The sequence below is a fragment of the Pundamilia nyererei genome, unplaced genomic scaffold (genome assembly GCF_000239375.1).
Source record: "Pundamilia nyererei isolate P.nyererei 1_Seehausen unplaced genomic scaffold, PunNye1.0 scaffold00010, whole genome shotgun sequence".
Lineage (NCBI taxonomy): Eukaryota > Metazoa > Chordata > Actinopteri > Cichliformes > Cichlidae > Pundamilia > Pundamilia nyererei.
The window spans coordinates 391,163-418,523 of record NW_005187411.1 but is presented as its reverse complement, the minus strand read 5'-3'; the positions used below and the strand labels follow the sequence as shown (position 1 = coordinate 418,523).

Here is a 27,361-nt window from a genome sequence, read left to right as displayed (position 1 = left end):
ATCAGAAATGGTCTCAGTGGAAGTGTGGCTGCCAAGGAGAAAATCTTTACAAGGGGAAATTCAGAGAAAAGGCTGAGGTATGAAAAAGGTCAACAGGTCTTCTAGAACGACTAATCCAAATTTGAGGTTTATTGTCAACACGTGAGGAGGAGGGTCTTGTTTGGGGCTATATTTCAGCCAGTAGTATTGGGGATTTTGTCAAAATGTATGCAATTATGAACACAGAGAAGTACCATCAAAATTTGATCCATCATGTAATACCATCTGGAAAGCATCTGATTAGCAAAGCTACATTGTCAAACACACTCCCAATGCAGTAAGAGTATGAGCCGTGGATTTGCCTCTGCATAGCCTGAAGAAGAGCCATGTGTGGTGTGGTACAGGAACCATGTGAATCTTATGCCAACGAGCTGTTTTGCCTTCCATCACAAAGCTGTAACAATTATCATCACGTGTGGCGCTGCTGCAGGTGAAGGCTTTTCTACAGTATGAGGCATATTAGTCAATTCTGTTAACATGCTCTACTGAGCTGGGCTTAATTTTTTTTTTTTTTTAAATACATTCAATAATGCAAAGTATCTCCAAGCACAAGACCAAGACAAAATCACCTGCGGCAGCCTCTTCTTCATGGTTCGGGCAGAGCGTCTGTGAGTAATGTATAATTTTCACATAATTTAAAGTTGTAGAAATGACATCACGTTGAGTCACCGGCATGCAAACATTTCTGACTTTAAAATAACCTCAGTGTGTGACGCAGTTGATTCTAGCAACTACTCGTCTCTCTGTGCCATCTGTGTTATTTAATGTGACTGCATGCCAAGAAAACTGCACCCAGAACATCAAAACTCCTTTCAAATTTAACATGAGTCACATAAGAGTCACAATGATTTGAAGTTTCAGTGTATTTTTGCTGTGAAGACAGCTTAAACGGCTTCATTCATTCACTCAACATCGACTGATGATGATTTATTTCTTTGCAGTTTCACAGCACAGCACGATCCAGGTCACCCAATAACCGCAGCACACACCAGAGCCTGAAATCCAGCACACAAATTCACACGCATGGAGTTCAAAGCATTTCTGCTGTTTTCACAGTCGATTTGTGTTTTTAAATTGAATTATACTCAGTCTGGACTGCGACGCAGACAGCGGAAAATACAGATTTTAACTTCTGTAGCAGCACTACAGCTCGGAGAACCAAATAAATGAGAATCTGATTCAAAGAATTTCAGTTTCTCGCAGCTGCTGAGGATATAAAATAATTGAATGTGAGAAAGCAGAACAGACTATCAGTTAGCTAAAAGAAAACTCTATCATCACTCTCAGTCTTTTTGCTTATGCACAGAGCGTGGGGAAAACCTACAGCTGGGCTCCAGAGTCGAAATCCAGGTCCAGAAAGGAGCCAAAGCTGCTTCAACCTTCCTTCACCTCATATTAAGTGCCTGCATCTCTAATGAGGCAGAGTCCCTGAATGTGGCTGAGTAAGTCTGTCTCACAGTCTGAGCACAAGTTTATTTAAGTATCTTGTGGTAGGGAAAGAGGGGCAGGCCTTCAGTGAAAGCAGGAATGTCCACGATGGCTATGGCACCTTCCACTTTGGGAGAGGCTGGAAGGAAACTAAGCTTAGACACTTCACCGTAGGCTGAGCTCCTTAAATCCTCATCTTTGCCTTTTTCTTCCTGCTTTTCACCACTGCCCTCCTCATCATTCTCTTCAGCACCAAATCCCACCACCTTAAGGACACAGAGAGACGAAATTATTACAGATACAAAGTATATCATGTCCAAAACACAAAGAAAAGTGAAGAACTGTGCAACATAAACACAAAGGCATTGCTTACATGCACACTGAGCTTCCTGCTGCTCTGTCCACGATGTTCTTTGAACCAAGAGACGAGTTCATCTCTCGTCATCTGTTTCAGAGCCTCGATCTGAACACACAGTGGCACAGACCAATGGTAAGACAGAACCATTCACTGGAAATGTAACAGCTTAATTCTCAGTGTCAGAATCAAGCATGTTTTAAAAGGATAAACCACATTTTTTCCTATGAATTAGAGAGGTAACAATGTTGACAGTACCAAACAGCCAGTTTATCTGTCCCCAGTGGGTCAATTAGTTCTGAGATAGTGTTGTGCTTTCATAGAGCACAAATAAGACAGGTTCTGTAATAAGTTTTTCTGTGATCTGTTCCTTTGGCAACGTCTATCTGAGGACCTAAAAACACAAACTTCAGCTACTGAACTTTGAAAATGCAAGTGGTGTGAACATTCTCATTAATACTTGTTATTTCTCTCTTGCTTGCTTTATACTTGTATTAACTATGTTCATATTTTGTAGAGAGCTGAGAATATATACATATAGACATATATAGCCATCATAGAAAGGAAGCGCACCCTCTATTTATACTTAAGGTTTTATATATGAGGCCATAATTAAAGACGGTCCTTAGCAGATCTTAAAATTGGATTCAAATAACCTGGGATAGAAAAAAACCCAAATATTTCACCGTCATTTTCTTATCAAAAACAAAAAAAGCCCAAATGTAAAATCAGAGTGTTAAAAACTAAAAATATCCTTAATGCTTCCAGAGGAACTAAGAGTGTAAGTAGCAGCCAGGTGCTGTTGATAAAATGCACTTGATAAAACTGATCATCAGAAAGAGTGACCGCCTCTATAAAAGCAGATGTTTTGGCAGGTTGTAGGTCTGGTGCATTCAGGTGTGTGCAACAGAGTGCCAAGAAAGAAGACATTGACAATGATGTTAAGAAAACAACTTCTAAACAATTTGCAGTCCATTAATTCTACAGTGAGAAAGATTATTCAGTGGACTCAAGACAGCTGCCAATCTTCCCCAGAGTGGATCCCACAATGCTCAGAGAAAAAAAAAGCAGCAAAAAACCCCAAGAGCTACATCTCAGACTCTACTGGCCTCAGCTATAATATTAAATGTTAACACGTATGACTGTCCCATTTAAAAATGACTGAAAAGGTGTGGATTGTTTAGAAGGATTGCCAGGAGAAAGCCTTTACTGTATATAATAATAATAATAATAATAAAAAAAACATGGCTGCAAGCCTTAGCTTTTCAAAACAGCATCTTAACAAACCACAAAACTTCTGGAACAATGTCCAGACACGGCCCAAGTGGAGATATCTGGTCATAATCCACAGCACCACACTCGGTGAAAACCAATCAGCACATCAGCACAAACACTTCGTAGCAACTGTCAAGTACGTTGGTGGTGAGGTGATGATTTGGGATTGTTTTGCAGCCACAGGACCGCAATGAGTCAACCATGAACTCCACTGTATACCAAAATATTCTACAGTCGAACGTGAGCCCATCTGTCAGCTAACAGCAAAAGCTGGGCTCACGCCACAGGACAATGATCCCAAGAACAGCAGCAAATCTTCAACAGAATGGCTGAAAAAGAAAAGAATGCGCTGTTGCAATGTCCCAAACAAAGTCCAGACTTCCACTAAATTGGAGGACCCGTGGTAGGACCATACATGTGCCCATAGTGGAGTCTAGATGACAAAGTTGGGGCAAACTGTTAAGAGTAAGGCGACTGCAATTATGTGAGAATATACTCCCATTCAGCAGCAATACATTCATAGAGCAAGTGAATAGCATTGGTCATTCTGTTAATTATATTAACAATGTTTTGCAACCCTGTAATGCACCAGAACAAAAAGGCACTAACCCACAACCCTCAAAACCAAAGGATTTGTCCCACGGTCATCAAGGTCACGGCTCAGAACTACTTTAGCAGCACGAGCACGTCTTAAACAACATCAGAGCCGTTATTTTAAACATCGTGTTGTCCTCACCTCTCTATTGAGCCTATCGAACACATACTGCTGCGTAACCACCTCTGCCCAGTTCCTGTCCACCTCCTCACCAAGATGTGTGTCCTCGCACTCTTTGAGCTTCACTAAAGCAGTCACCTGCAGAAAACACGAGCACACAGGCTTTCTAGTCACTTCTTCCACAGTGCAGCTTCACATTTAGGCATTCAGCCGGGTTATACATGACTCAGAAATGTGTTATTAATGGAATGAGATACAACTTTTGACATTTAGAAAATTTCTGGATAGGCAGCATTTTCTGTACCTTTTTCCATAAGAATGGGAAACTCATGAATACAATAAGAAAAAACAAAACACATTTACGCAGACCTGAGTATTAAAGGCCTCCTCAGTCAGTGCATTGAGCTTCTCTCCGAATGAAGTCAAGAACTCTTCAATCTTTAACTCCACCAGCTCGGTGCTGAGAGAGATGAGAGGTAAGAGATATATTGTAGGGTATAGAAAGCATTGGATTCCTTTAGTCATTTATCACTTCCACTTGCTTCACTTTCCATGGCCACATGGATAAATTGCAGCTTGGGTTTGGATGAATAGCAAGATAGATTTACCTTGGTTTTGGGAAAAGTGTTAAGATAAATCGTATCTTGCTTTGGGCAAATTAAAGGTTTCCATTGTGTGTTGCAGACTCACTTGAACTTCGTGGCCTGTGTCTCCACTGTGACAGAGAAACCTAGAACGCCTGAGGTGTTTCTGCAGGTGGGGTAGACATGGTATCTGCAGACGGAGACAAAAAGAACGCTTTAGGATTAGAGAAAATACGGGTGAAATAAGCTGATGAAAAACTGCATTACATCTGATTTGCACTCTGTAATAAAACCAGTCTGGCAAGTAGGAAAACTGAATTTCAATGTGAAAAGCATTTGTCCCAGTAGAACTAGAGCAGCTTGGCAAAGGTTTAAATATTACTAGCTCCCACATTTCAGACACACCAAACAGAAACCCGACAGTCTCTTAACAAGGTCGGCACAGACTTGTTCCTTCTAGAAGGCAAAGTAATGAAATACAATACAGACAGAGACGTGTAGGTGGAAACAGAAGGTTAGTTTCTCTGCATACCTTTGATTTTCACATAAAATAACTTCAATACCCTCAAAATGGCAAAAAAAAAAAAAAGAGGAAGAGAACTGGATATATTAAGAAAGTTACTTTGAAAAGTTGTGTATTTCCATATGGAGCACATTTAGGACAAATGCAAATAAATCAAATTAACTGCAGCTTTCTAGTTTTAGAAAAATATTAGCGTGTAATGCTAATTTGAATGGAAAAACTCACTGTTTCGCTTAGTTTCAGAAATTTGGTTTTAAATGAACAGAAAAATATTATCGAACGCAGCAGAAACTCACCCCAGAGTCTCTTTGGTCCTGAGGAAATCAAAGCAGGGCTCCTCCATGTGCATCTGAAACCCCCCCAAAACAACTCAGTCAACAATGGAGGGATGACAGCATCAAAGAGGGAGTGTGTGGAAACAGAGAAGCAACATATTGTAATGCTCACCACCAACAGCTCCATCAGCGTGTGCTCCCTTAAAGCCTTGGGGCCAGACTGAATAAAACGCAAACAGAAAGAAAATGGGAATGAATTTGTGTGCGTAAAAAAATAAACCTTCAGAGATAAAACGACTTGATGACCTGTAGACGTGCATGTACATTTTGTGTGTATACCTGGTAGTAAACAGTGACTTCCGAGTTGGCGTCTCCTTTATTGAGTGATTTGACCTTACAGATGTGGTGCTTCTGTGGAAGCTCGACCACTCTGAACATCACCGGTACCTCCGCTGTCAGCTTGGAGAACTGCAACTTACTGCCAGGCAAGACACGAGGAGAGAGGGAGTAAAATAAGTGAGAAGGTAAAGAGGAGAGAGGGAAAAAAAAGCAAAGGCGAATCATGGACTAAACAACTGAAGCTGATGTGAATCACGGCGTATTATAGCAAACAAATCTATTTGATTGTATAGTATTGGTGTTCTCATTAGGGAGTGCATTCAGTGTAATAACTGACTTACTCTGTGACATATTGCAGAAACTGCACAGACTCCTGTGGAGGAAATACAATAAAGAGTAATGAATAGTGAGAGATAAGAGAGAAAGAGAGTGAGGAGAGGCAATCAGCCAAGCATGAGGGCAATGTCAAGTACACCCAGTAGCAACTGAGGCAAGAGTAGACGTGAACGTTGACTGATTCACTCTAATCAGCTAATATTATTGTCAATCAGTATGCTTGTCTGTGTGCTGTCTGCTGTCCACTCACTGCACTGCTAAAGTTCCCTTGCACCAGTCCCTCTGCAAAGAGCTCAGCTCTGAAGCTCCGGCTGAACTCCGTCAGCTCTTCAGTGGTCAAACCAGCTGTTAGAGCCTGATATTTGTCCACCATGGACCAGCGAGAGTGCTCCAAGATTAACAAGCGCACGTCCCTGGAGGAGAAAAAAAGGATGAGAGCGAGAAGATAAAAGAGGACGGTGACGACCGGAGGCTCTTCTATTTAGGGCTGTCACACATTTCACCACTAGAAGGCAACATACACTCGATAATCTCACATAGCAATGGGGAAGCAACGTACTTGCTGAGTTTCTCAGGTTTAATGAGGATGTTGAAGTAGGTTTTTTTCAGCTGCTCTGCGAACATGCTGAAGACGTCAGAGGAGGCCGAGAAATCTGCCAGGTGGTCAATGATCAGGTGAAAGAGCAACTACAGACAAAAACATGGTCAACAAGTCACACATACATTACATAAGATTCTTTCTTATTCAGTTTGTGGTTTAATGTATGCAAAACAATTACACGTACAGTTGTGTTTGTAACTGTTTTGAGATTAAAATCAATTTAGCCTTTAAACACCAACAGAGTGGATTTTAAAATAAACGTATCACAGACAGACATTTTTATGGCCAGCTGAGGCCCACTTCCTGTTATTTTATAACAATTAAGCAGATCAAAAGCTGAAGCTTATTCCAATTGTTGGACTTGCATTTGGTGTCTTTTCTCTGGAATCGTCAACATGAGCTCCAAAGAGATGATTCAAGTGAAGGAGTCCATAATTACACTGAAAAACTGCAATAAACCTATCAGAGCTTCCAAATCAACACATGTCATTGAGAAAATCTACAATCAAGAAACACCTTCGTGAATGTGATTATAGCGGGTTTATGACAAGGTGACAAAGACATAAGAACTGGAAAGCCAGATTCGACTTATCCAGAAAATATGCCAAATTTCTTGGACATATAAACCCAAGTTTGACTTGTACCAGAATAGTGGGGAGCCAAAAGTATGGAGAATGAAAGGAACGGCTCATAATCTCAAGCATACCACGCTATCTGTCAAACATGGTGGCGGCAATGTTTTGGCGTGTATGGCTGCCAGTAAAACTGGGTCAGTAGTGTTTAGTGATGATGTGACTGCTGATAGAAGTAGCAGGGAGGATACTGAAGTGTACAGGGCTATGCTCTCTGCTCACATTTAGCCAACAGCTTCAAACGTGATTGGATACTGTTTCACAGTTAAAATGGGAAAATGACCCAAAGCATACTGCAAAAGCAACCCAAGAGATTCTCAAGACAAAGACATAGGCATGTACTTCAATGGCCAAGTAAGTCACCTGATCTCAGCCCAACACAGCATGGTTTTCAGTTACTGAAGACGAAACAGAAGGCAGCGAGTCCCAACTAAAGGCGGGTACAGTAAAAGCCTGGCAGACCATCTCAAGTAGATTTCAGGCACTCACTGACTGCAAAGGATTTTTATCCAAGCATGAATTTAAAATTATATCGGCTTGTCCAATTAACTTCGAGCCTTTAAAAATGTTGACTATGTATAAAAATTGATATAATTCCTAAACAGTTAAGCAACATTTTTGTAAAGCCCCTTGAATTAAAGCTGTATATTGAATGTTTGATTTAAAATCCCCTGTGGTGGTGTACAGAGCCTAAAATGCAACATGCCACCATCCAAACTGTTTATCTATGTGTGTATGTATGCTTACTCACAGGAAGCTTGTGGTTAAATCCTTTAACTTTGATGACCAGTCCGTGCTCACCAGCAACCAGTTTATACTCCAACTGGGCCACTTCAGCCTCATAGGCTGGCTCTGCCAGGTTGTGGCCCAGAATGTTTACCAGAAGGTCAAACAAGACCACACTGGAGCGCAAGAGGAAGGCGACAAATAAAGAGAATAAGAGAAAAGTGAAATAGAGAGAGGGCAGGGAATAGTACAGAAGGAGGTAAGAAGGATGAGATGGAGGATAGAGAGGGAAAAAAAACAGGCAAAATAGAAAAAGAAGGAGGAAGGACAGAGGAAGGAGAAACGTGGGGGAGGGAGGGTAAAAGTGACAAAAAGACATAAGTGGAGGCAGTGGGAGAGAGAGAGACGATTAAAAAGCAGACATTAACAAAGGTCATAGCAAAAAACAAACACTTATTTTCACAAACTCTTATCTGAGCTTAAACTCACTTCTTAGCGGATTGCTGGATTACTGGAGAGATTAAGTGGAATCTGACGTAGGCTAAATAAGAAGAGAGAGCAAGCAGGTGTCAACCATTCCCTAATGACATTAAATACCTTTAAAGTAACATCTTGCATGCTAATTGATGCACACAGTACAAGTACACACACACTAACACACAGTCTACCTCTTGGGATTTTGAATTTGTTATCTTTCTTGTACCACAGGCAGCCCCTGTCGCTGTCGGCTATCCGGACTGGGAACTCGGTGTCTGGGCAGTCAGAGGGCTTCAGGGTGAAGTCAGTGGCTGAACAAGTGCACACACACAATAAATCACCATTCCACTCGGTGCAGCCTCATAAATAATGCGTGGACTTTCGACAATTCATTATATACAGTTTAGGGATAAACATGTAGTCGCTTGTCAACACAGAGAAAGATGTTACCCCCACAATAAATGATTCAGAAACCCTTGGGCCAGAAAGTGAAGCGGCCAGCTTTTAGTAAAGCTGGCCGCGTGGGTCTGTCACTTTACAAAGTTTGTAAGCAAACTGCAACGACAGAATGAATCAACCTTTGCATTTGGCCAGAAGTGAGCCAGAGGTGTTTTGTTTTTCTGTGTTTAAATTAAAATATTGACCTTTAATTAACATACACCGTTCAATCCATGCAATCAGCAAATATAACTGGTGCTGTGTAACCATTTTTGTGCCGATCAGTCTGAATTTACAATCCAAACTTTATCCACTGGTACATTACAGGAGCTGGCCCTATGATGATACACTTAATAAACTGTATGTGTTTTCGTTCTACTTTTAAATGAATTCATTTAATAAAATTCGTTCATTTTGTTGTAGCCAAATATGTGGTACGTTTGAAAATGCAGACAGTGATGGATTTAATCTATTTCACAGTGAAATTTTATAACTATAACGACAAGTTGTTCAAAACTGATTTGTAACTTTTCCATAATTTTGTTAGGTGTTGTATTATTATAACCTTTATTTATTAGTGGATCATCCCCCAAACTGAATCTCAATCTTGAATACTTATTTTTTTCCACAACTGTATTTTTTGGGGGGCATTTTGCTGTTGCAGGTCCAAAAAAAAAAAAAAAATTCCCATGCTTGCCCCATAACCACAAGCCACAGGCTTATGGTCAAATTAGCCTTACATGTCTGACCAAGCTGCAAGGCGTTGAGTTGCATCATGGATAACGTAGGCGTCTACAGACTGATTTGACTGATTTTTGATCAGATATGGATAGCAATATTTAACTAGTCTGGTTATCAAGATGCATCAATAATTCAATGTGATATTAAATGGAATTTAAATATGTCTGGGAAAAAAAGGTTATAAAACAAAACAAGCAGGAGACTTCTCAGAGTGTGCCCTCTAATAAAAACCAATCACAGGATGACAGCATCCGCTTATATTTTGAGCCTTAATACAACTTAAAATCGAAGTTCAACTAAATGTACTCCCTGTACTCCCGCCATGAACAGGGAAATTAGTGATAAAGACCAATGTGGTGTTCTGTACCAGGCTGAAAGCAAGTGTATTTGTGCTCTAAAGCTGGTAACACTGTTTATGGCAGGGGTATGGAACTCCAGGCCTCGAGAGCCAATGTCCTGCAGGTTTTAGATGCGTCCTTGGTCCAACACAGCTGATTTAAATGGCTAAATTACCTCCTAAACATGTCTTGAAGTTCTCCGGAGGCCTAGTAATGAGCTAATCATTTGATTCAGGTGTGTTGACCCAAGGTAAGATCTAAAACCTGCAAGACACCGGCTCTCGAGGCCTGGAGTTCTCTAACTCTGGTTTATGGGGACTAACTTGCTTTTGAAGCCAGCCTCAAGTGGCCATTCGAGGAACTACAGTTTGTGGCACTTTAAGTTTTTCATTTTCCAACAGAAGCTGTGGCTTGATTTGTACAGAAAAACAAAGAATTTCTGCTAGACTACAACAAGAAAAGCCTGGAATAAAATAGTATTAAATACATAATTTACCACACATGAAATCAGTTAAGCTATACAAGGGTAAGCCAACAAAAACAGGACCATCTTTCCTCCGACACAGCTATTGTGATCTCTCAAACATTTTTCTCCATCTTGCGCTGTTGTCAAAATATGGGTTGAGCTAATTTAACACTCCACTTCTAAAAAGCAAAGTTTCTCTCCCCTGGACTTAAATTATAGGAGGAGGATAAACATGCTGTGCAACAACATTTAACTGCTGCTTTAATAACTGCCGAGGTAAGGGGGAGAAAACTTACTGCAAATGCTCCGAATGGGGTTTCAAATCACTCAACCTCCCCCAGAGTGAAAAATACCATCCTGACTTCACAAATTTTAGCTTGAATTAATACACCTCAGCTAGATCAGTGACTAACAAGGGAGCATTAGAAATGACAAAATACACTGACAAAAACACTCAGTTCCTCCAGGTTTGGTCAATATATCTGATTACCAGTATTTCGTGGATGGATTAATGGAGAGCTGAAGTCCAAACTGCTGGAGCACATCTTGTCCAGATCATCGTATTGGACACTTTTCAGATACAGCATGCAGCAGATTAGGCCAGAAAGACCTACTTTTTTGCCCATAATGCAAAAAAGAAGTTTCTTCACCTACCAATGAACTTATTCTCTGCAGGAAGGTGGAGGTCAGCAGTAAGCTCCAGGTTTCCTGTCCACTGCTCCATCCACTCTTGCTGGATATCTGTATGAAGGTTAAACATCTATTAACACATAAGAAATACTTGCCAATTTGATTCAACTGCTGAATAAAGTGAACTCTCTACTTTTATATTTTAATTTAAATGCTTTTCCAATGCCATTGTTTGCCATATAAAAGACAGAGATAAATGCTGGCATTTCTACTGCTGGCTCTGCTTTATATGTGGCTGAATACCACCACACAAGGGAAAAAAAGACAATGTATTCACTGAACGCTTACAATGTACGAAGGAACTGCTACAGTCACAGTAAACACACACACACACACACACACACACCCTCCACGTTGTATTGTGTGCCAAACCACTTCTCCCTGAGGGGACACTGGCCCTCATGTTCTGGTGACAACAGCATCAGGTTGGCTTTCTCAGGGGTGAGGAGAGACAGAGCTGCACTGATCACCTACACACACACACACACACACACACACACACACACACACACACACACACACAAAATCAAATCAAAAGATGTTTGCAGCACAGAGAGAGATCATATTTCCTCCCTTTCTAAAGAACATCAACATTAATGGGAGACAGTTTTAGCAGCCAAAAACAATGAGACAAAAAAAGAGAACAGGCGTTAACACAAAAAATATGCAAAGCCACAATTAGACTGTAACTTTTGATGCAAAACAACATCCACCAGCAGAAAAGAGGATCTCAGCTCTAAGAAATATATTAGAAACAAAATCATTAAAGGAGCGATGAGAAACACATCTATATTTTTCTACCTTTGAGTGACCTGTTTCATTAACATCTTTATCTAAAAAAAGGACATTTTGCATTTTACAATAAAAGCCCTGAAAGTGGTTCACTCCCAGAACTACTGAACTACTTACTTCTGGATTGAACTCAAACATCAACTGATCTCCTGTCAGGAAGTCTTCTTTAGGGAACAGTTGCATGTTTTCACAAATGTCCTCCACGTACTCTATAGGATCAATCTGGCAAAGAGAAAATCAAAATCGAGAGGCTTTACTCACACAATCTCATTGATAATAACAATGATACATTGCTACATGTCCAAAACACGGCAACTCAGCGACTAATGAAGGCTGTTAGCCTTACTTGCTCCTGATAGTGAAACTCATTTGCTTCAATCCTCTGAATCTCTTCATATATCCTGAGTGCACAGACAGACAGAAACAAAGAATTACAACTTTTATTCACCTCATAAAATTGCTTAGACGCCACAACACCAGCACTCTCTAAGACAGAATAAGGAACATAATAATAACAAAAATAATAAGACCATAAATATACAAATAACAGCCAACCACACATATTATGTTGTCACTATCTCAAATAAAGCAGCATTTACTACAACTACACAATGAGTCAGACAATCAAACAGACAGAAAATCCATGTTGTATATTTGATTTCAAACTGAGAAATATACCTATCTTAGTGAGGATATTTTTGGAAAAATGAGGACCGGTGGACCTGTGTTCACTTTTATAGACCCCATTTAAAGCACTGTTTGAGGGTTAAGATTGATTTGAAGGTGTGTGTGTGTGAGTGAGAGAGAAAGTGAGTGAAAGAAAGTGCCTTTGCAGTGGTCCAAGTGTCTGCAACATCTTCAGGTACTGGAACACGAGGCGAGTCACCTGTTAAAAGCCACAGACAAGCAAATTATTAGTGTATAACCACATTTATTGTTAGTAGAATTCCAGCAAAAAATGATTCCTTCCTTTCTGCAATCAATCGATATGGAGGTATTGTTAAGTTTTATGATCCATAACAATTACAGTGATGCCAAAAAGAAGTTGCCAATCATGTTAACTATGGTTACCTGATTATAGTCATTAGAACAGCTCTGAAAACTGAGTTGGAAAAAGTGGTTTCATTCAGAATACTAAACAGCTCAGTAATACATGTCTTGATCCCACTTTTAGAGAATCAGACATGTAAATGAAAATATCAAATCTCTGTTAAAGTAATAGTAAGAGTAAAAAAATAATTATTACCATTGAACAAAACCATTGTTCATCAGTTGTGACAAAGTAAAAAATCACTTACAATAACTTAAAATTAGTATTTTCTAACTCCAGACATCAATTTTAAATGGGCCTTTTGATATTTTGAAATATGCATTTGCTTCCTTGCCCAGAGTTATAAAAAAGATTGATGCCTCTCTCATAGTAGTACACCAGGTATGAAGCTACTGCCAGTAACTGATTTGCTTAGCTAGCACAAAGACTGGAAAGTCCAATGGTTTCATAGTCTCGCTAATTAATACATAATATCTTCATTACAGCGGAATTATGCACCAGACTGTTTCTTGCCAAGACCAGCTACGAAGCAGACACTTTAAAAATACAGGCAGATTTTTATGGTCTCAGTCTTGTTGCAAAATCTGATCTTTTTTCCACTAGTGTCTGTACACAGTTTGTGGCACAATCCCCAATCCTTGTGAAGACTGTACAAGTAAGAAGCAGCATGCTTATTCATGAGCATATGAGATGCTCATGAATGGTGGGGTGCATTCTGTTATCTTTGAATAGCACTAGAATAGCTGTTTGTCAGTGTCCATTTTTATGCTAGTCAAGTTAGCCAGCAGTAGCCTCATAATAAATACAAAAAGAAATTGTCCTTTTTGTATTTATGGTGCTCTTTGCCTGCTATTATGTTTTACTTTTTGATTTTTATATGTGAAAAGTGCTATATAAATAAATTGTACTTACTTAAATGAGAGCTGTATGCTTTCTGTAATACTCTATGGGCTACCTAAGGCAAGCTCCAAGCAAAGTTAACCCCTTATACAAATACAGCCTTAAACCTGTGAGGGAACACTTTTCTGAACTGCAGGAGGTTTTTATTGCCGGCACCAGTTTCATATTAAGTTGGCTTGCTGTGTGTCTAACAGGAGGAGAAGTGGGAGACATGTCACTGGTAATCCAATGGCACACTGTAATTTTGATGTCAAGCTTGACACTATTTAGTGTCATCCACCTCGAGTCTGCTGATCCCTCTAATCAAGTCATTTTATTTAAAGAACAATTTTTTAAAGACGAGAAAAAAAAGCTAATCTATATAAGCCAAAGTCCGCATAGGTATATAACCAAGTGAGTGACAAGACTTTTGAAGGTTGTAAGGTTTCCCTTTGTAGTTAAAATTCCATTGACCAACAATGTTTAAGCAGCCTTTGTAGATAAGCAGTTCATATGAAGTTCAAAAGGACTTTATCTGCTGAAAAGGAAATCTTGAAACCATTAACTATTGTTTCACAAAAGCTTTATATTGGCCTTTTCACCATTTATAATAAGTAACAAGTCAACAGGAAAGTCTTGTCTGGATATCCCTCAAAAGTAAGCTTTTGTCGCCATAGGGCAAACTAACTGAAGGTGTTCCCAGATCCAGATCATCATGATTATGCACTTAGTTACTGGCCCTTAACAAAACGATATACATACTTTAGTACACTGGTATTACATATTCCTAATTCCATTGTTAGTCTTCCCACAAAAAAAACAGAAGACTAAAAAATGTCTAAACCTAATCCGACAGCAAGGAAAAACAAAAGTCGTGTGTAGTACTTCCATTACTACCTCCTGTTGAACCTCAGTAACTGACTGGATTGTGTAGTTGATCGACTTGTTCAGGTGTACCACCAGAAATATATCACTAACTCTTACACTTCACTTCATTTCATATTATTATCCATAAAACTCTTGTGAGTTTGTCAGTGAATTGAGAGGTTATTCTGCTATTGATCCAAATAAACAATATTCTTGAGGTTGTTTAAGTATTTATACGGAAATTACCTCAGTAACGGTGAACAGGATATTTTTCCATTGCATACTTAAGAGTACGAAATGGTCCTCTTGTCAAATTATCAGGCACTGCCTTTGTGTTAAATACAAGAGTTGCCATAGCAACTGACGCACAGTGCTTCCTTGACCTTAACTGTTGTATGCCAGCTACTTCCAGTATCTTAATAATGAAGAAAACCTGACTCTTTATGATATGACAATTAATAATAAACCTTGCGTGGGAGATTGATGCTTAAACCGCTGATTAATTTAATTGGCCCAGTCCCAAGGTTTTTTTCCTTTTTATTTTGAAAGAAATGCAGAGGAAATAACAAATGTTAAGAGTTTTCTTTACCTTGTAGAAGTTTTGGAAACCCTCATCGGTTAGGGTGATGGAGATTGAAAAGATGGAGTAGGTGGTGTTTTGGTCAAAGCCAGTTTCACTGTTTCCTCCAAACAAAGCCACAGCCCAGCACCTTTGAAAATGCAACATAGAAACATAACAATAAATTACCACAAATAGGCCTTCGACTAAAGAATTACTCACTGTTGTATGCGGTAAAATGAATGAACAATAAATAGAGGGCATTCAAGACATGTCACTTGATGACTCCTGGCTGCAAACACTTCACTTTCTACTGGGTGAGTGAACAGTCACAAAAATACATGTAATATTAAATCATTCATTTGAACAGCTTACACACATTTGAGACTTGTTGGACCATAAATCAAGGTGAACACTTCAGTTGTTTTAAGAGTATAAAGACATCTTTCATTCATCTGATGATGCACTTAAAGGACAAGTTTGGTTGAGAAGTCTGCTCTGTATCAGAATAGGCTACTAGGAGGAATCTAAAACCTTTCTATACTGCAGTCTTTATACTGCACTTACAAAAATGTACTGTTACATGGCGTATTTCTAATGGATTTATCAATGGTAAATAATCAGCAAGAACATGGTATGATAATTTGAGGCCTCTGATCAGTAATGTTCTACAGACGGACATAGAGATCATTTCCAAATCTGACAGAGGAGGACAACATGTTCCCATTTTCAAACCCGTCTCTTGGCCCTTTTTGCTAGGATTGTCTGAATTCAATAAAAACAACCACTCCACTGCCTTTGCAGTTTGGGAATTAAGTCAAAGTACACTCAAATTTCACTGTTGTCATTTATCAACAATTGAAAGGATCATAAACACTAAATAGGAGCATTCTTTTACACTATCCAAGTGGTGCTGATGGTAAAGGGAGCATTGGATGGGCTCTTGGTAACGTGGGATGACACAAGGTTTGGTAAATCACTTCACCACTTAGCAACAAGAGGCTGAAATGCACTTGTACAGCCATATCCAGAGATGAGAACGTATGAATCACATTGTCAAGTGGGATGGCAAAGTGTATAGTATGAAGATTGGGCTCAAACACACAGGGCTGGCGCAGAGCGGGGAAAAGAGCTCATGTATACCCAGCAAATTGAAGAGCTTTTAATTGGGTTTTGGAGTGCCCTCAAATCAGAAAAACAAACAGACAGAAGCAATAACACTCACTTCTTCCTAAGCACTGAGAGGATGCTTCCTGTGCCTTCATGGCCAATCAGCCAAGAGATGTAGTGGAGAGGCTTCACTCTGACGAAAATGAAAAGTAGAAACAAAAAAACATTGATGCAATCCATCTACAATCAGGGGAAAAGCATGGTATCTTTTGGCTGACCCAATTCTATATTTATATAAAGAGACATCAATGCAAATCAAATACATGCGTGGGGAAAAAACAAAACAAAAGAATTTGATGAAATTTCTCTCAAGAGATGGAGAGCATTGTGTGACTCTATATTTGTTGTATATGTTCTGCATGGCGCTCACCTGTAGTATTTCTCCTGAGGAGGAAGAGCCCAGGTGATATTCAGTGCATGAACTTTCCCGACGGGGACAACTGTGAATGCAAACAGGTGGAGAAACACCATCAAGCACCTGAATCAAACGGACACTTGGCCTGGAGAAGTAAACCTGACATCAACAGAAAAAGCAAATGGAACCACTGGTTTTTTGATTCAGAGCTCTTTCCTCTTTCTGTTACATATATTTTAAATAAAACTGCATAAAGGCGGCCTATTTTGCATGCTCTTATTTTCGTATGCTAACATTAAACTCTGCCAATTACTCCCAACTGTTCAGCCATCTAGAACACTCCGTTTCCACTATTCTTGGGTCTGTATGTCAGTGATAAATGATAACCCCATTAATGTCATCAAAATTGCTTGTCTAAGAAAGTGGATAAACTGAGCATCAGCAACAAGTCCCTGTACACAATAAAAAATATTTGTACATTCTACTCATTTTCAGTTTTAACTATGTGAAAAACTACTTTAGCAGAGTCCATGAATAAAAATATGGAGCTGGAAATGAGAACAACAAGTCCCCTTTAAAACTGCAATTTGAATCAGCTTGACAGCCTCGAGTAACTCGTCTCAGCTGACATATTACACATTCTGGTCCTCAGTGGCTCTTTTGAATACATCCGGACTCATTATAAATGTCTTATATGCATCATCACAGGGACTGAGTGAAAGCTGTTTTGGGATTAGTGTCACTTCAAGATGTGAAGTGAATTATTTCTTTGTGCTCAATAACTAGCCAGTTGGCTAATAAGCAGAGAAGCAAAGGATTTCACAGGATGTGTCCCGATCATGTCAGGGCTTCTACTGGCCCAAATGTAGAAGGCAGTAATGGATCCAATGTGCTTGTTCTAAATAAATGGTCTGAAACTGGATATGAGATTTTAAATGAGACAGTATGTTTTTATTAATGATGACAAACTACTCTGGAGACCCCGGGCTACAAGTCATTGATCTATGGAGGACCCAAAGGTCCAACTTTGAGAACCACTACTTACATAACCTGTTAGGGCTTATTTATATGTGGGAACCTGCAGTACACCAGATGTGCTTAGAGATATCCGGTAAGGTGTATCAGTACCTCTGTAGAGCTTGCTGAAAGCCGTTGTGTCAAAAGGATCCAGCATATCAGAGAAATCTGGCTTGGGCAAACCACTACAAACACAAAAACAATACCATCACTTAAACAGTTCCAAGACGTAATTAAAGCGACTTCAACCCACCCTTATGTTTTAAGTAACATAGAAAACAGTTAATGGAAAAGGTTTCAAGTATAAGATTGAGGATGGATGTCTCCAATTACTGTTTACACAATCGGGGAAGTAATAGCACATTATTTCTGTCAGGCAGAGCTATAAAATCCTTTCATTCATTTAAAGCTTGATGAAAATTAATTTAGTTCATCTAAAGAAGTTAAAGTCACTTCAGGCAATTTTACAAGGATAGATGTGAGCATGTGGAAATGTAATCCTTTAATTGAAATGAAAGCCTTAAAAACTGGAGGTTATGTGCTTTTTATGTGTGTAACAGTGACTCTGATTCACTAAAAAAAGGTTCTGCAATGACTCATAAAGCATACGGAAGCGGTGCAGCAAAAAAACACAAACATAAAATAAAAAAAAACACTAATTCAGCTCAGCTCCGCTTTAGGGAGAAGAGATCCCTTCCAGGTGCATCACTTTGAAGAAGAAAAAAAGCATCTGAGATGAAGAAAGCGGAGAAAGAGATGGTAAAAAGGCTTGACATTTACATTTGAGCAAAGGATATTGAGACTCAATCTATATAGCGCCAGCTTCTCATCACAGCAACTGAGAGCCTCTTCTTGAATACTCACTTGTTAGGCACCTTGCTGAAGATCTCTCTGACCCACTCCTCCAGAGTGTCCAGCTTCTCTAAAGGACGCAGTGAGTGAAGGAGGATAAATTAGAGTTTGAGTGCGTTTCAATTATTCTGGCTGAAAACAACCACTTAGATTTGGGGAGAAGTCAGTGCAGTAACGATACATACTAAAATGCTTGCTTTAAAAGAAACTATGTTACAGTGTGGCTTTACATGCTTTAATTTAATGCTAAAATGTAAATGAAAATTCACGACTTTCTGTGTTTCCAACTAAATAAGGTAGAGACTTCTTCCTTTTTAATTATTGCTAATGCAAACAAACTAAAAGCCTACATTTAGAGCTTTTACATTATTGTATAATGAGATGCAGCTTTTGTATTTTGCATTGCAGCCTTTTTTTTTACAAACATTTTAATGTAAAGCATGGTTAATTTAATTGTGACAGCTTTTTCCTATGCATGTTTCAAATTACTAAATGGAAGTCAAAGTTGTTTTTCAAGACTAGAGTACATAATTTTAATTCAATAACAAAGGAGCAATTGTTTACAATGCTCTTCTTTATTCTTTATCCCTTCTTTTGTGCCAAGTCAACAGTCAGTTCACACTGTTGCCTCACAGCAATATGGTTACTGGTTCGAATTTGCCAGCCAGCTGGGGCCTTTCTGTGCTCTCTCTACACTTCTATGAGTTCTCTCCGGGTACTCTGGCTTCCTCACACAGTCCAAAGACATGCTTGTTAACTGGTGATTCTAAATTGGTTGTAGGTTTGAATTTGAGCATGAATGGTCGTCTGTTTCTCTGTGTTGGCCCTGCAACAGGCTGGCAACCTCGCCCTGTGACAGCTAGGATGAGCACCAACTCCCCTGTGACTCTGAACCAGACAAGCAGTCGAGAAAATAGATGCATGGATGGACTCTTTAATGAAACATGATGTAAAAACCAGGAAGGATTGTTCAGCTGGGCTTCAAAACAGATGTTTCCCCTTGCTGATATGGAAGCTCCTAAAAACAGCTTTTTCAGGCAACACTGATCGATATTATAAGCAAAAATCCTTTGGCCTATAGGTTGAAAAAGTTTAACCGCACTCTCTGGTCAGATGCCTGAGGTTAATTTCACCTCTGAACACAACCAGAATGATTAGTGCAATGTAGTGACATCATAATGACCTAATGCACACAGGTGCAGACATATATTACTGCACCAAGCAAGTCAAAGCGCTAGAGGTGAACAAAAAATTGAAGCGAGCGAAGAGAAAAAAAAAAGGTGCAATTTTATGAATATTATAAAACCTATATTATAAAACCTTGCAAGGAAAGGTGTTTGCAATCTTCAGCAGTTTGATGCTTCATCATTTTCCAACAGAAATGATGGTTATAAATATTTCCGGTTGTTTTACTCCAATTAGCGATCTACTATAACACCTTTGCATCCCTCTACACTGGCAGAATCTTAGACAACAAAAGAGATGCAACAAGAGTGAATTTTACTGAGGGCGAGTAAGTGTTTCATGAGGATGGCATTTCTCAGCACCAAATGTCAACACTTCATCATTTTACTTGTATGCTGTAGTTAATTAGCTGAGTGATATTTTCTGTGAAACCAAGAAAATACATTAGATACTTTGTATGTGACTTTGTTTTGAGTAATACAGCAATTCGAGCTGATTCGGGAATGATTATCTACAGTTGGCTGAACATGGATGAAGTGGATCCTCATTTGAGATAATGATCGTCTGAATTTTTGATTAATCCACAGATTGCTTTTTCAATGAATCGGTTCGTTTGGTGTATGAAATTATTGAAACAAATTACATTTCTGTCAATCTACTAATCGGCTAGTTCTTGATGCATAATAAATGGGAATGATTTTCCTGACCTTTTGACTGCACAGCCAGAGTCATGTAGTGGGCAGAGTAGTATTTCTTCCAGAAGGCCCGCAGCCGCTTATACACATTGATCTTCATTCTTTTGGGCTCCTGCTTCAGTGTCTCCGCATTCCCTGGTATTGTGACAAGTTAACAATCAAGTGACAAACATAATACATGACAGAGAGGAGCCCTAACACATGCAGGGATATGAGAAGGCAGGTAAACTGGTGCAGGTTTCAGCTCTCCTGTTTGTTATTGCTGAACATACCCCAAGGAGGCCCTGCGTGTATTATTTGTCCCAGCAGTTGTTTTTACTAACTCACCCCAGCAGAACTTGCCCATAGGGTGTCCAGGTTTGGCCAGACTGCCAAATAGCATCTCCTTCCTGTGGGAGTCAGATGGCTTAGCCAGCTGGTACTCTGATAGACAGACGGAGGGACACAGGAAAAGGTAAGATGGGACAAAAAAAATGCAGAAAATGCACTAAAACACTTTATATGAACCAGGATTAATTTCTCAGAATGCAGGAGTGATGCACATAGGCACCAAGACCCACCACTGTCAACAGCCTCCACTTCCCTGTCAATGGCATCCCGAATCATTAGGGGGCAGATGAAGAACTGTGCCCACCTGAGAACAACAGGACAAAGCGGTAATGTTCAGAAGCAGACAGAGCACAGATCAGACATAAACATTTAGATGTAGATGGACACACATGACAAACAACATCCAAGTGCACACCATGATCCACACTACATCTATCGGCCTCTGAGATCTGAATATATGACATCACTATTCTTACTTCATATCACTTACTTTATACATCCACACTGTGTAGATTGAACTAAACCCATAATTTAACTAAAACATGGAGCAACATCAGACATACCAGTGGTTTAAATGTAACTTTAAAGTTTGAAGTTATTACTAAAAGAGGATTTAGACATAATTTAAATTCAAACTGGCAGTGTCCAAAAGCATTTCCTTCGTCTCCTACTTCCCACTATAATTACCAGGTAAATGCGTCCCTTTGATTCACCCGTTCAGTTTATGAATTCAGCTTGCTAACCAAATTTGATATGGTTAGCTGATAACTTGCCAAACCACCCTCTGATCAAAATAAGGTCATTTCTGGCAATATTTGGACACAATGGTTTAACGGCAGTCAAAACTGCAATAGTGAGGTTTCAAAATGTAGAGTCCACAAACCCATGGATGATGTCTCGGTGGCTATTTCCACAAAGCAAAAATATTAGGACTGAAGAGTAAAAGCGAGCGCTAACAGGGAATATGCCTGTAACGTGCCACACATTTTCACAATATAATCATCAGGTCTGCTAGAACTTTCCTTTGGTAAATTATGCTTTAGCATGTTAAGTGCCTTACTGTTTGGATTAGACCATAGATTTTCCCTTATAGCCTCTATGAGTCTTTGGTTTCAGTCTAGTTACTAATTGTTAATTGTTCTAACTTGTCTCCGTTGCTTCATATGAGTTTATATTCTCCTTTTTCTTGTTTCTGTCTTGTGTTTACCTGTAAATCCTCACCACCTCGTAAGGATGACTGCTCGAAAAATAAGATAACAACCAAAAACGAAAAAGCCCAACTGACTCCTAACCTGTCAAGAGCCTCTTTGAAGTTTTTCCTCTGAATGTCAAACTGGAAGATGGTCCTCTCACAGTCCGTGGAGGCATTGTCGCTCCCACCGTGCTTCTTGAGGAAAGCATCAAAGCCGTTTTCTGATGGATACTTCTCACTGCCCATGAACACCACTAGGCGACAACGAAATCACAGTAAGGGTGAAAAGAGAGAAGGGATTACAAATCATCAAAAAAAAAGGAATCCAAAGAAAATAATCTATTAAAGCTACTTGCACGATGTGTCTTTTGTCGTTTTCTTATTTATGTGGACAATGAGACAAATGCAGACAATAACACATCACATTTCTGGCTCAGCTTTAATAGAATTTTGATAACTCTGTCTCAGATGAAGCCGCGTACATAACTCTAAATAGTGCCGGGAATATTTGGTGACAGCATGAGAAAAGGTTTCCTTTCAGAATGATCATTTGGAAACAATGTTCAACAATCACAATTGGTAGAGGAGACAGATAGCAATTTCTCTGCTGACAGTAGCATCAATAGATTGGATTGCAATTCTGAAGTTATGTGGCATTTTGTGCAAGCCTAGCTTTTTTTTTTTTCCCCCAACTGAAAAATATCTTGCTTGCTTCCTCATAGTGAATGCAGTGATTTCTTGCCTTGTTCTTGTAGGTGATGTAAAGTTAATCTGCCAGCAAGGCAAGGCAGACATTAACCCACAGGCCCCAGATTTCCAGGAGCCCCAAAACCCCACGAACAGTGTAGCGTCACTTGGTTGGTAGTAAATTAATTATTTGCACCTCACATTCTAAGACTTTCCTTATGCAGGAATACATTAATTTTTGCTTATATTATGTATAGGAGTTTTTAAAAAAGGGACATTCAGTAGGAGAAAGCTGCAAATGTTCAAAAGCAACTGGTATACAACAATCTTTGCTGGATTGTTTGCTGTTTACTGTATCTTGGGATACATTATCATGCATTCTATGTAGTAAATGGGCATTTGTAAGTGATGAGTTAGATGCATAATGCACAGAGAGCAGGCAGAAAAGTGGGTCAAATAGAGCCTGAAAACTCATTTTTTGCCCTGTGGCCCCACAGTGGGTAGATCTGGTCCCTCTGGAGATGGATATTCTGGGAAATGTCACATATTGTTAACTGATACTGAACGAGACAAAAAAGGCTAAGAGGCACACTAAATAATTGAAACAAACTACACAAGGATGCATTTAAAATTAGGATGTGTGATAGGAAACATTGAAAACATATCTGAGGATGTATCTGGGGACGGAGAAACCACTGAATTAAAGAACAATGAAAACTTTTTTTTTTAAAAAGATGACAATACTTGTCTACTGGATTAATTACTCACTGTGTTCCAGAAAGTGAGCTAGGCCGGGGAGATCGCTGGGGTCACTGAAGCTGCCCACACCAACACACAACGCTGCCGCAGACTGAAACACAGGATATCGAGGCATATCTGAGTCTGGCATTGCACTTCAGGGAAAACTTGAATGATACTCTGTTTATCTTGCTGCCAAAAAAGGCCATAAAGACAGAAACCAATGTAATAAAGTACTGAGACGCAGGCAACAAAATTGTTGAGTTTGATAGTTTTATGGCCTTAGCTGACAATATCAAAAACTAATCTTATCTTTTAAATGCCAAAAGCAATATATGAAAAGAACTTTCAGGTACAGACATGTTTAAAGTAGTGTTAGCTCCTGATGCTTACTGCACTGGGGTAGTTCTGATTGATCTAATACTAGGCATTAGTGGAGACCCTCCAATCATCCACCATCTGAAACAAGCCCATATAACACCTCTGATGCATAAGGTAAGGTAAAGACGCAACAACAATGCAGAGAAAACAGAAAACCCCAACAATCACATGACCCCCTATGAGCAAGAGCTTTAGCGACAGTGGGAAGGAAAAACTCAATTTTAACAGGAAGAAACATCCAGCATAATCATGCTCGGGGTAGAGCAGCCATCTGCCATGACTGGTTGGCATGAGGGGAGGAAGACAAGACAACGACAAGCTGTAGACGAGAGCCAGAGATGAATAATAATAATAACTAATGATTAAATGCAGATGGTGCATAAGCGCATATATGTATATGGCTCAGAGACCAGCCACATACGTAGTTTGCTAAAGGCAGAGGAATTGAGAAATCATAGGGATTTGCATATCATAAAACTCAAAATTGAAACTATCACAACTATTTTTTATCATTTGAGAAGGTGTGCCTTCACCAAGAAGTGAAAATACAAAGCAAAGAAACACCTCGATCATCTCCTGAAATTAAGTCAAGGATTTAACACACCCAACCTAACACAGTGCATTAACATGCTTATTCATTCCGATATTGTCGCAATTACTTATTATCAGCAGATTAGACATGCGAACCTCACATCTACAGAGATGCTGTCAACAACAACATGCAGCTAGCGTTAGTCTTGTTTTCTAAAGCTCACACTTTGATAAAGACTTTGATTACATTCTCAGTTTATTCGTCAACTGCCCCAATCCAACAAAGTTAGAGCCACTTCAAAGAAAGTTAACAGCAGCTAATAGCAGCTAACAGAGACCAACAGGAGCTTCACTGACTCATCGATTTGTATCGGACTCCTTTCACGAAGTTTTACAGCCTCCTCCAGAGTAAATAGATGTAGACACCTGGCGTATTGACAGCTGAGGTAAACAGAGGACCGACACCCTATACTCACTGCAGATGAACCCCAGCAAGGGTTGTCTGTCTTACAGCGGCCACTGTAGCTAAGATTATACACTTGAATCGGGAGTGGAAAGAAAACAAAATTCTGTAGATTGCAATCTACTGACATCTAGTGGTGAGATTTTAAACATTGTAGCTTTAAGCCAACTTTCTCGTCATTGGTTCGTATCTGCAAAAGGAGGTTTGAACATCAGGTGGGTGGAGCTTCTGAGCGTTGAGATATCCACTCCAACTTTTATGTTATTAAAATACTTTTTAAATGTGCAATATTGCCATTGTTTTGACAGTGAGTACTGCAGGGCGTGAGCAAAGTCTTTCTACTTTAAAGCTTGTAAAAAAATCAAACTTGTCTTTCTTTTCTTAGAAGAGATAATGATAGAACTAAAGTGTGTTTTTTAAAGTATTTTGTTGACTCTATTTACCTATAGGGGATTTTCACAAGCTTCACTGAAGAGGTATGTGCCACACTGCTAGATCTCTTGCACCTCTTTTGCGTTACCCCACCATGGAACATTTTCTAGATCTGCCACTGATCATATATAAAAACAGCTGTCTGAAACAAAGCATTTAGTGCAGTCTCAAGCCTGAGCACATACCCTGAACTCTAAATATTTGAAACTCTGGCTGTATTTCATCAGAGTATTAGCCACTGTACATGTTGCAGAAAATATAGAAGAGCATAAAAGATGCACCTTAAATAGTGTGTGGAGTAATGGTGTCAATTTGTTTTTTTACATTATTTCAAACAGTGTAGTTTTACAAAACATAAATAAAGTCTATATGAAATGCTCTCTTGTTTCCTGTACCTGTTTCTCTGCATTTCCTTTCTTCTTTTTCCCCTCATTGTAATCATCTTCATCATCGATGCCCTCATCTTCGTCATCTTCCTCAGACCCATCCTCTGATCCATCTTCAGATTCATCATCGTCCTCCTCCTCCTCTTCTTCTTCACCTTCATCTGACTCTCCATCTTCTGTCGGTCCACTGTAATCTGAGATGAGCAGAGCTCGCAGCCCGTTTTCTAACACAATGTACCTGAGGAGAGTAAAGTCAAAGGTGAGATAACACAAGGAGAAGCACTGTGGTATCAATTGAGTTTTAGAGCCTTCACTGCTTTTTCTTAACAGCTTAACAGTTATCCCTTTGCAGATTGTATCTTATACCCTTTCAGCCCGTCTTGTGCTGTGCTTTTTCACAGCAAATATTCCATCCATGCCCCACAGAGGCCTGAGGCACTGGTCTGTGCTTAAAGCATGAAATCATCCCATCAGACTACAATAATATTGCACTGATCCAGCTGGATGGGAGGCTCAATATCCTTTTTGGATCTGGGTTAGTGGATCTGGGTCGTTTTGTCAGCACTTTCACAGTCATGAATGCAGAACTTTAGCAAGATGTATTTCATTACACATGAAATCCTATTAATACCTTCGAGTGAGAATAACATACATAATAGAACAGATAAATCATGCAACTTTTCCTTTTTTTTAAACAGTATAATGAATTATTTAAATCCTCATGGGAATCTGGTAGGAATGCTTGACTGTGCGGTAGAAGAGTTTTTTTTTTTTTTTTTTACCTGTACTGTTTGGGGTCACTGGGTGATTTGATGATCTCTCTGTCACCGACATTATCCTCAGCTTCCCCCCCTCTTCCCGAGTCCCCGGCAGCCTGAATTTCCTCCTGGGACGCCGGCTCTGTAGCTTCTGCTGAAGCTCCCACTTGGACCGAGCCCGGAGACTCAACCGCCGGGGCGTTTCTTGACTTGTTTGTTTGCGGCATCCTCGACAGAGATGACGAGACTCTGGCACTGCAGGCTGACAGCCAGGGGCGACCACAAACAACAGGACAAGTCGCTGTCAACGGCAATTTACTCCTTAGCGCGGCAGCACACCGTGTAAGCCTGGACAAAGCAATGATGAAGACCTGACATACGAGTGTGGGGGAGAAAAAACAAAGCTAAAGTTCAGCGCTCTGCGTCTAAAACAACACAGATTAACCAAGACTCTCGCTGTGGCGTGGGCCTATAGATGTGAAACTGACCTGTCACACACATATGGACACACACAACACCGGCTAGCCAGCGCCCACAATACAGCTATTCATACAACTGTCTGGTGGTTTCGCTCTATTCAGCTGGATGTCAGCTAAAATCCGACCCTGTCTCACCAGCCCGCAGCGAAACCTGAACCTATCATCTCACAGACCACCAAGAGCAAGTGGACATTTGAGAGGAAACACGAGTGAGAGAGGAAGGATTTAATGTTAACAAGCCGTGTCTGGTTCTGTTAGATGGTATTTGACACAAACGAAATAGAGCCGGAGTGTTTATTTTTTAATCTACTTCTACTTCTTCTTTTTTTCTTTTTAGAAATACTTCACGAAGCCGGTCAAAAACAATGAAGCCATACCTCTCTCTGCCGACAGCAGAAGGGCCTCGGTGCCTGCGAATGTCCCCCACAGCAACAACGAGTGCTGTGATTTGCTGAGAGGAAGACGCGCTGAACTATGACGGCCGATGATTGGCTCTAGAGACAAGGAGGCGTGGTTTGGATGTCAACACGTGTGCGCTGAGCAGTCAGGAGCGGTTACGTTGTAACAAGCTTCAGGCCCTGGAC

At 39.8% G+C, this 27,361-nt stretch overlaps 1 protein-coding gene across 4 annotated transcripts; it reads right to left on the bottom strand.

Moving 5' to 3' along the window:
• Positions 1 to 283: 283 nt before the first annotated feature.
• Positions 284 to 27,283, bottom strand: nrd1a (nardilysin a (N-arginine dibasic convertase)). Of its 4 annotated transcripts, XM_013908463.1 has the most exons (33): positions 27,155 to 27,250; positions 26,787 to 26,934; positions 26,323 to 26,669; positions 25,550 to 25,778; positions 23,378 to 23,459; positions 22,023 to 22,176; positions 20,961 to 21,034; positions 20,728 to 20,823; positions 20,413 to 20,535; positions 18,533 to 18,590; positions 17,780 to 17,853; positions 16,667 to 16,736; positions 16,352 to 16,429; positions 15,157 to 15,277; positions 12,598 to 12,656; positions 12,117 to 12,171; positions 11,888 to 11,992; positions 11,325 to 11,448; positions 10,943 to 11,029; positions 8,497 to 8,616; positions 8,318 to 8,369; positions 7,854 to 8,004; positions 6,429 to 6,556; positions 6,120 to 6,282; positions 5,875 to 5,906; positions 5,534 to 5,672; positions 5,367 to 5,414; positions 5,216 to 5,268; positions 4,503 to 4,586; positions 4,182 to 4,272; positions 3,834 to 3,950; positions 1,841 to 1,930; positions 285 to 1,733 (listed from the first exon to the last, which is right to left on the bottom strand). In XM_013908463.1, the coding sequence occupies exons 3-33, from the start codon at positions 26,523 to 26,525 to the stop codon at positions 1,512 to 1,514; spliced, it is 3,282 nt and encodes a 1,093-aa protein (XP_013763917.1). In that variant the 5' UTR covers positions 26,526 to 26,669; positions 26,787 to 26,934; positions 27,155 to 27,250; the 3' UTR covers positions 285 to 1,511. The 4 variants fall into 4 exon arrangements, with proteins under 4 accessions (XP_005723754.1, XP_013763918.1, XP_013763917.1 ...); XM_005723697.1 differs by lacking the exon at positions 26,787 to 26,934 and having other exon boundaries at positions 284 to 1,733; positions 26,323 to 26,560; positions 27,155 to 27,283; XM_013908464.1 differs by lacking the exon at positions 26,787 to 26,934 and having other exon boundaries at positions 284 to 1,733; positions 26,323 to 26,646; positions 27,155 to 27,241.
• Between the last annotated feature and the right edge of the window lie 78 nt (positions 27,284 to 27,361).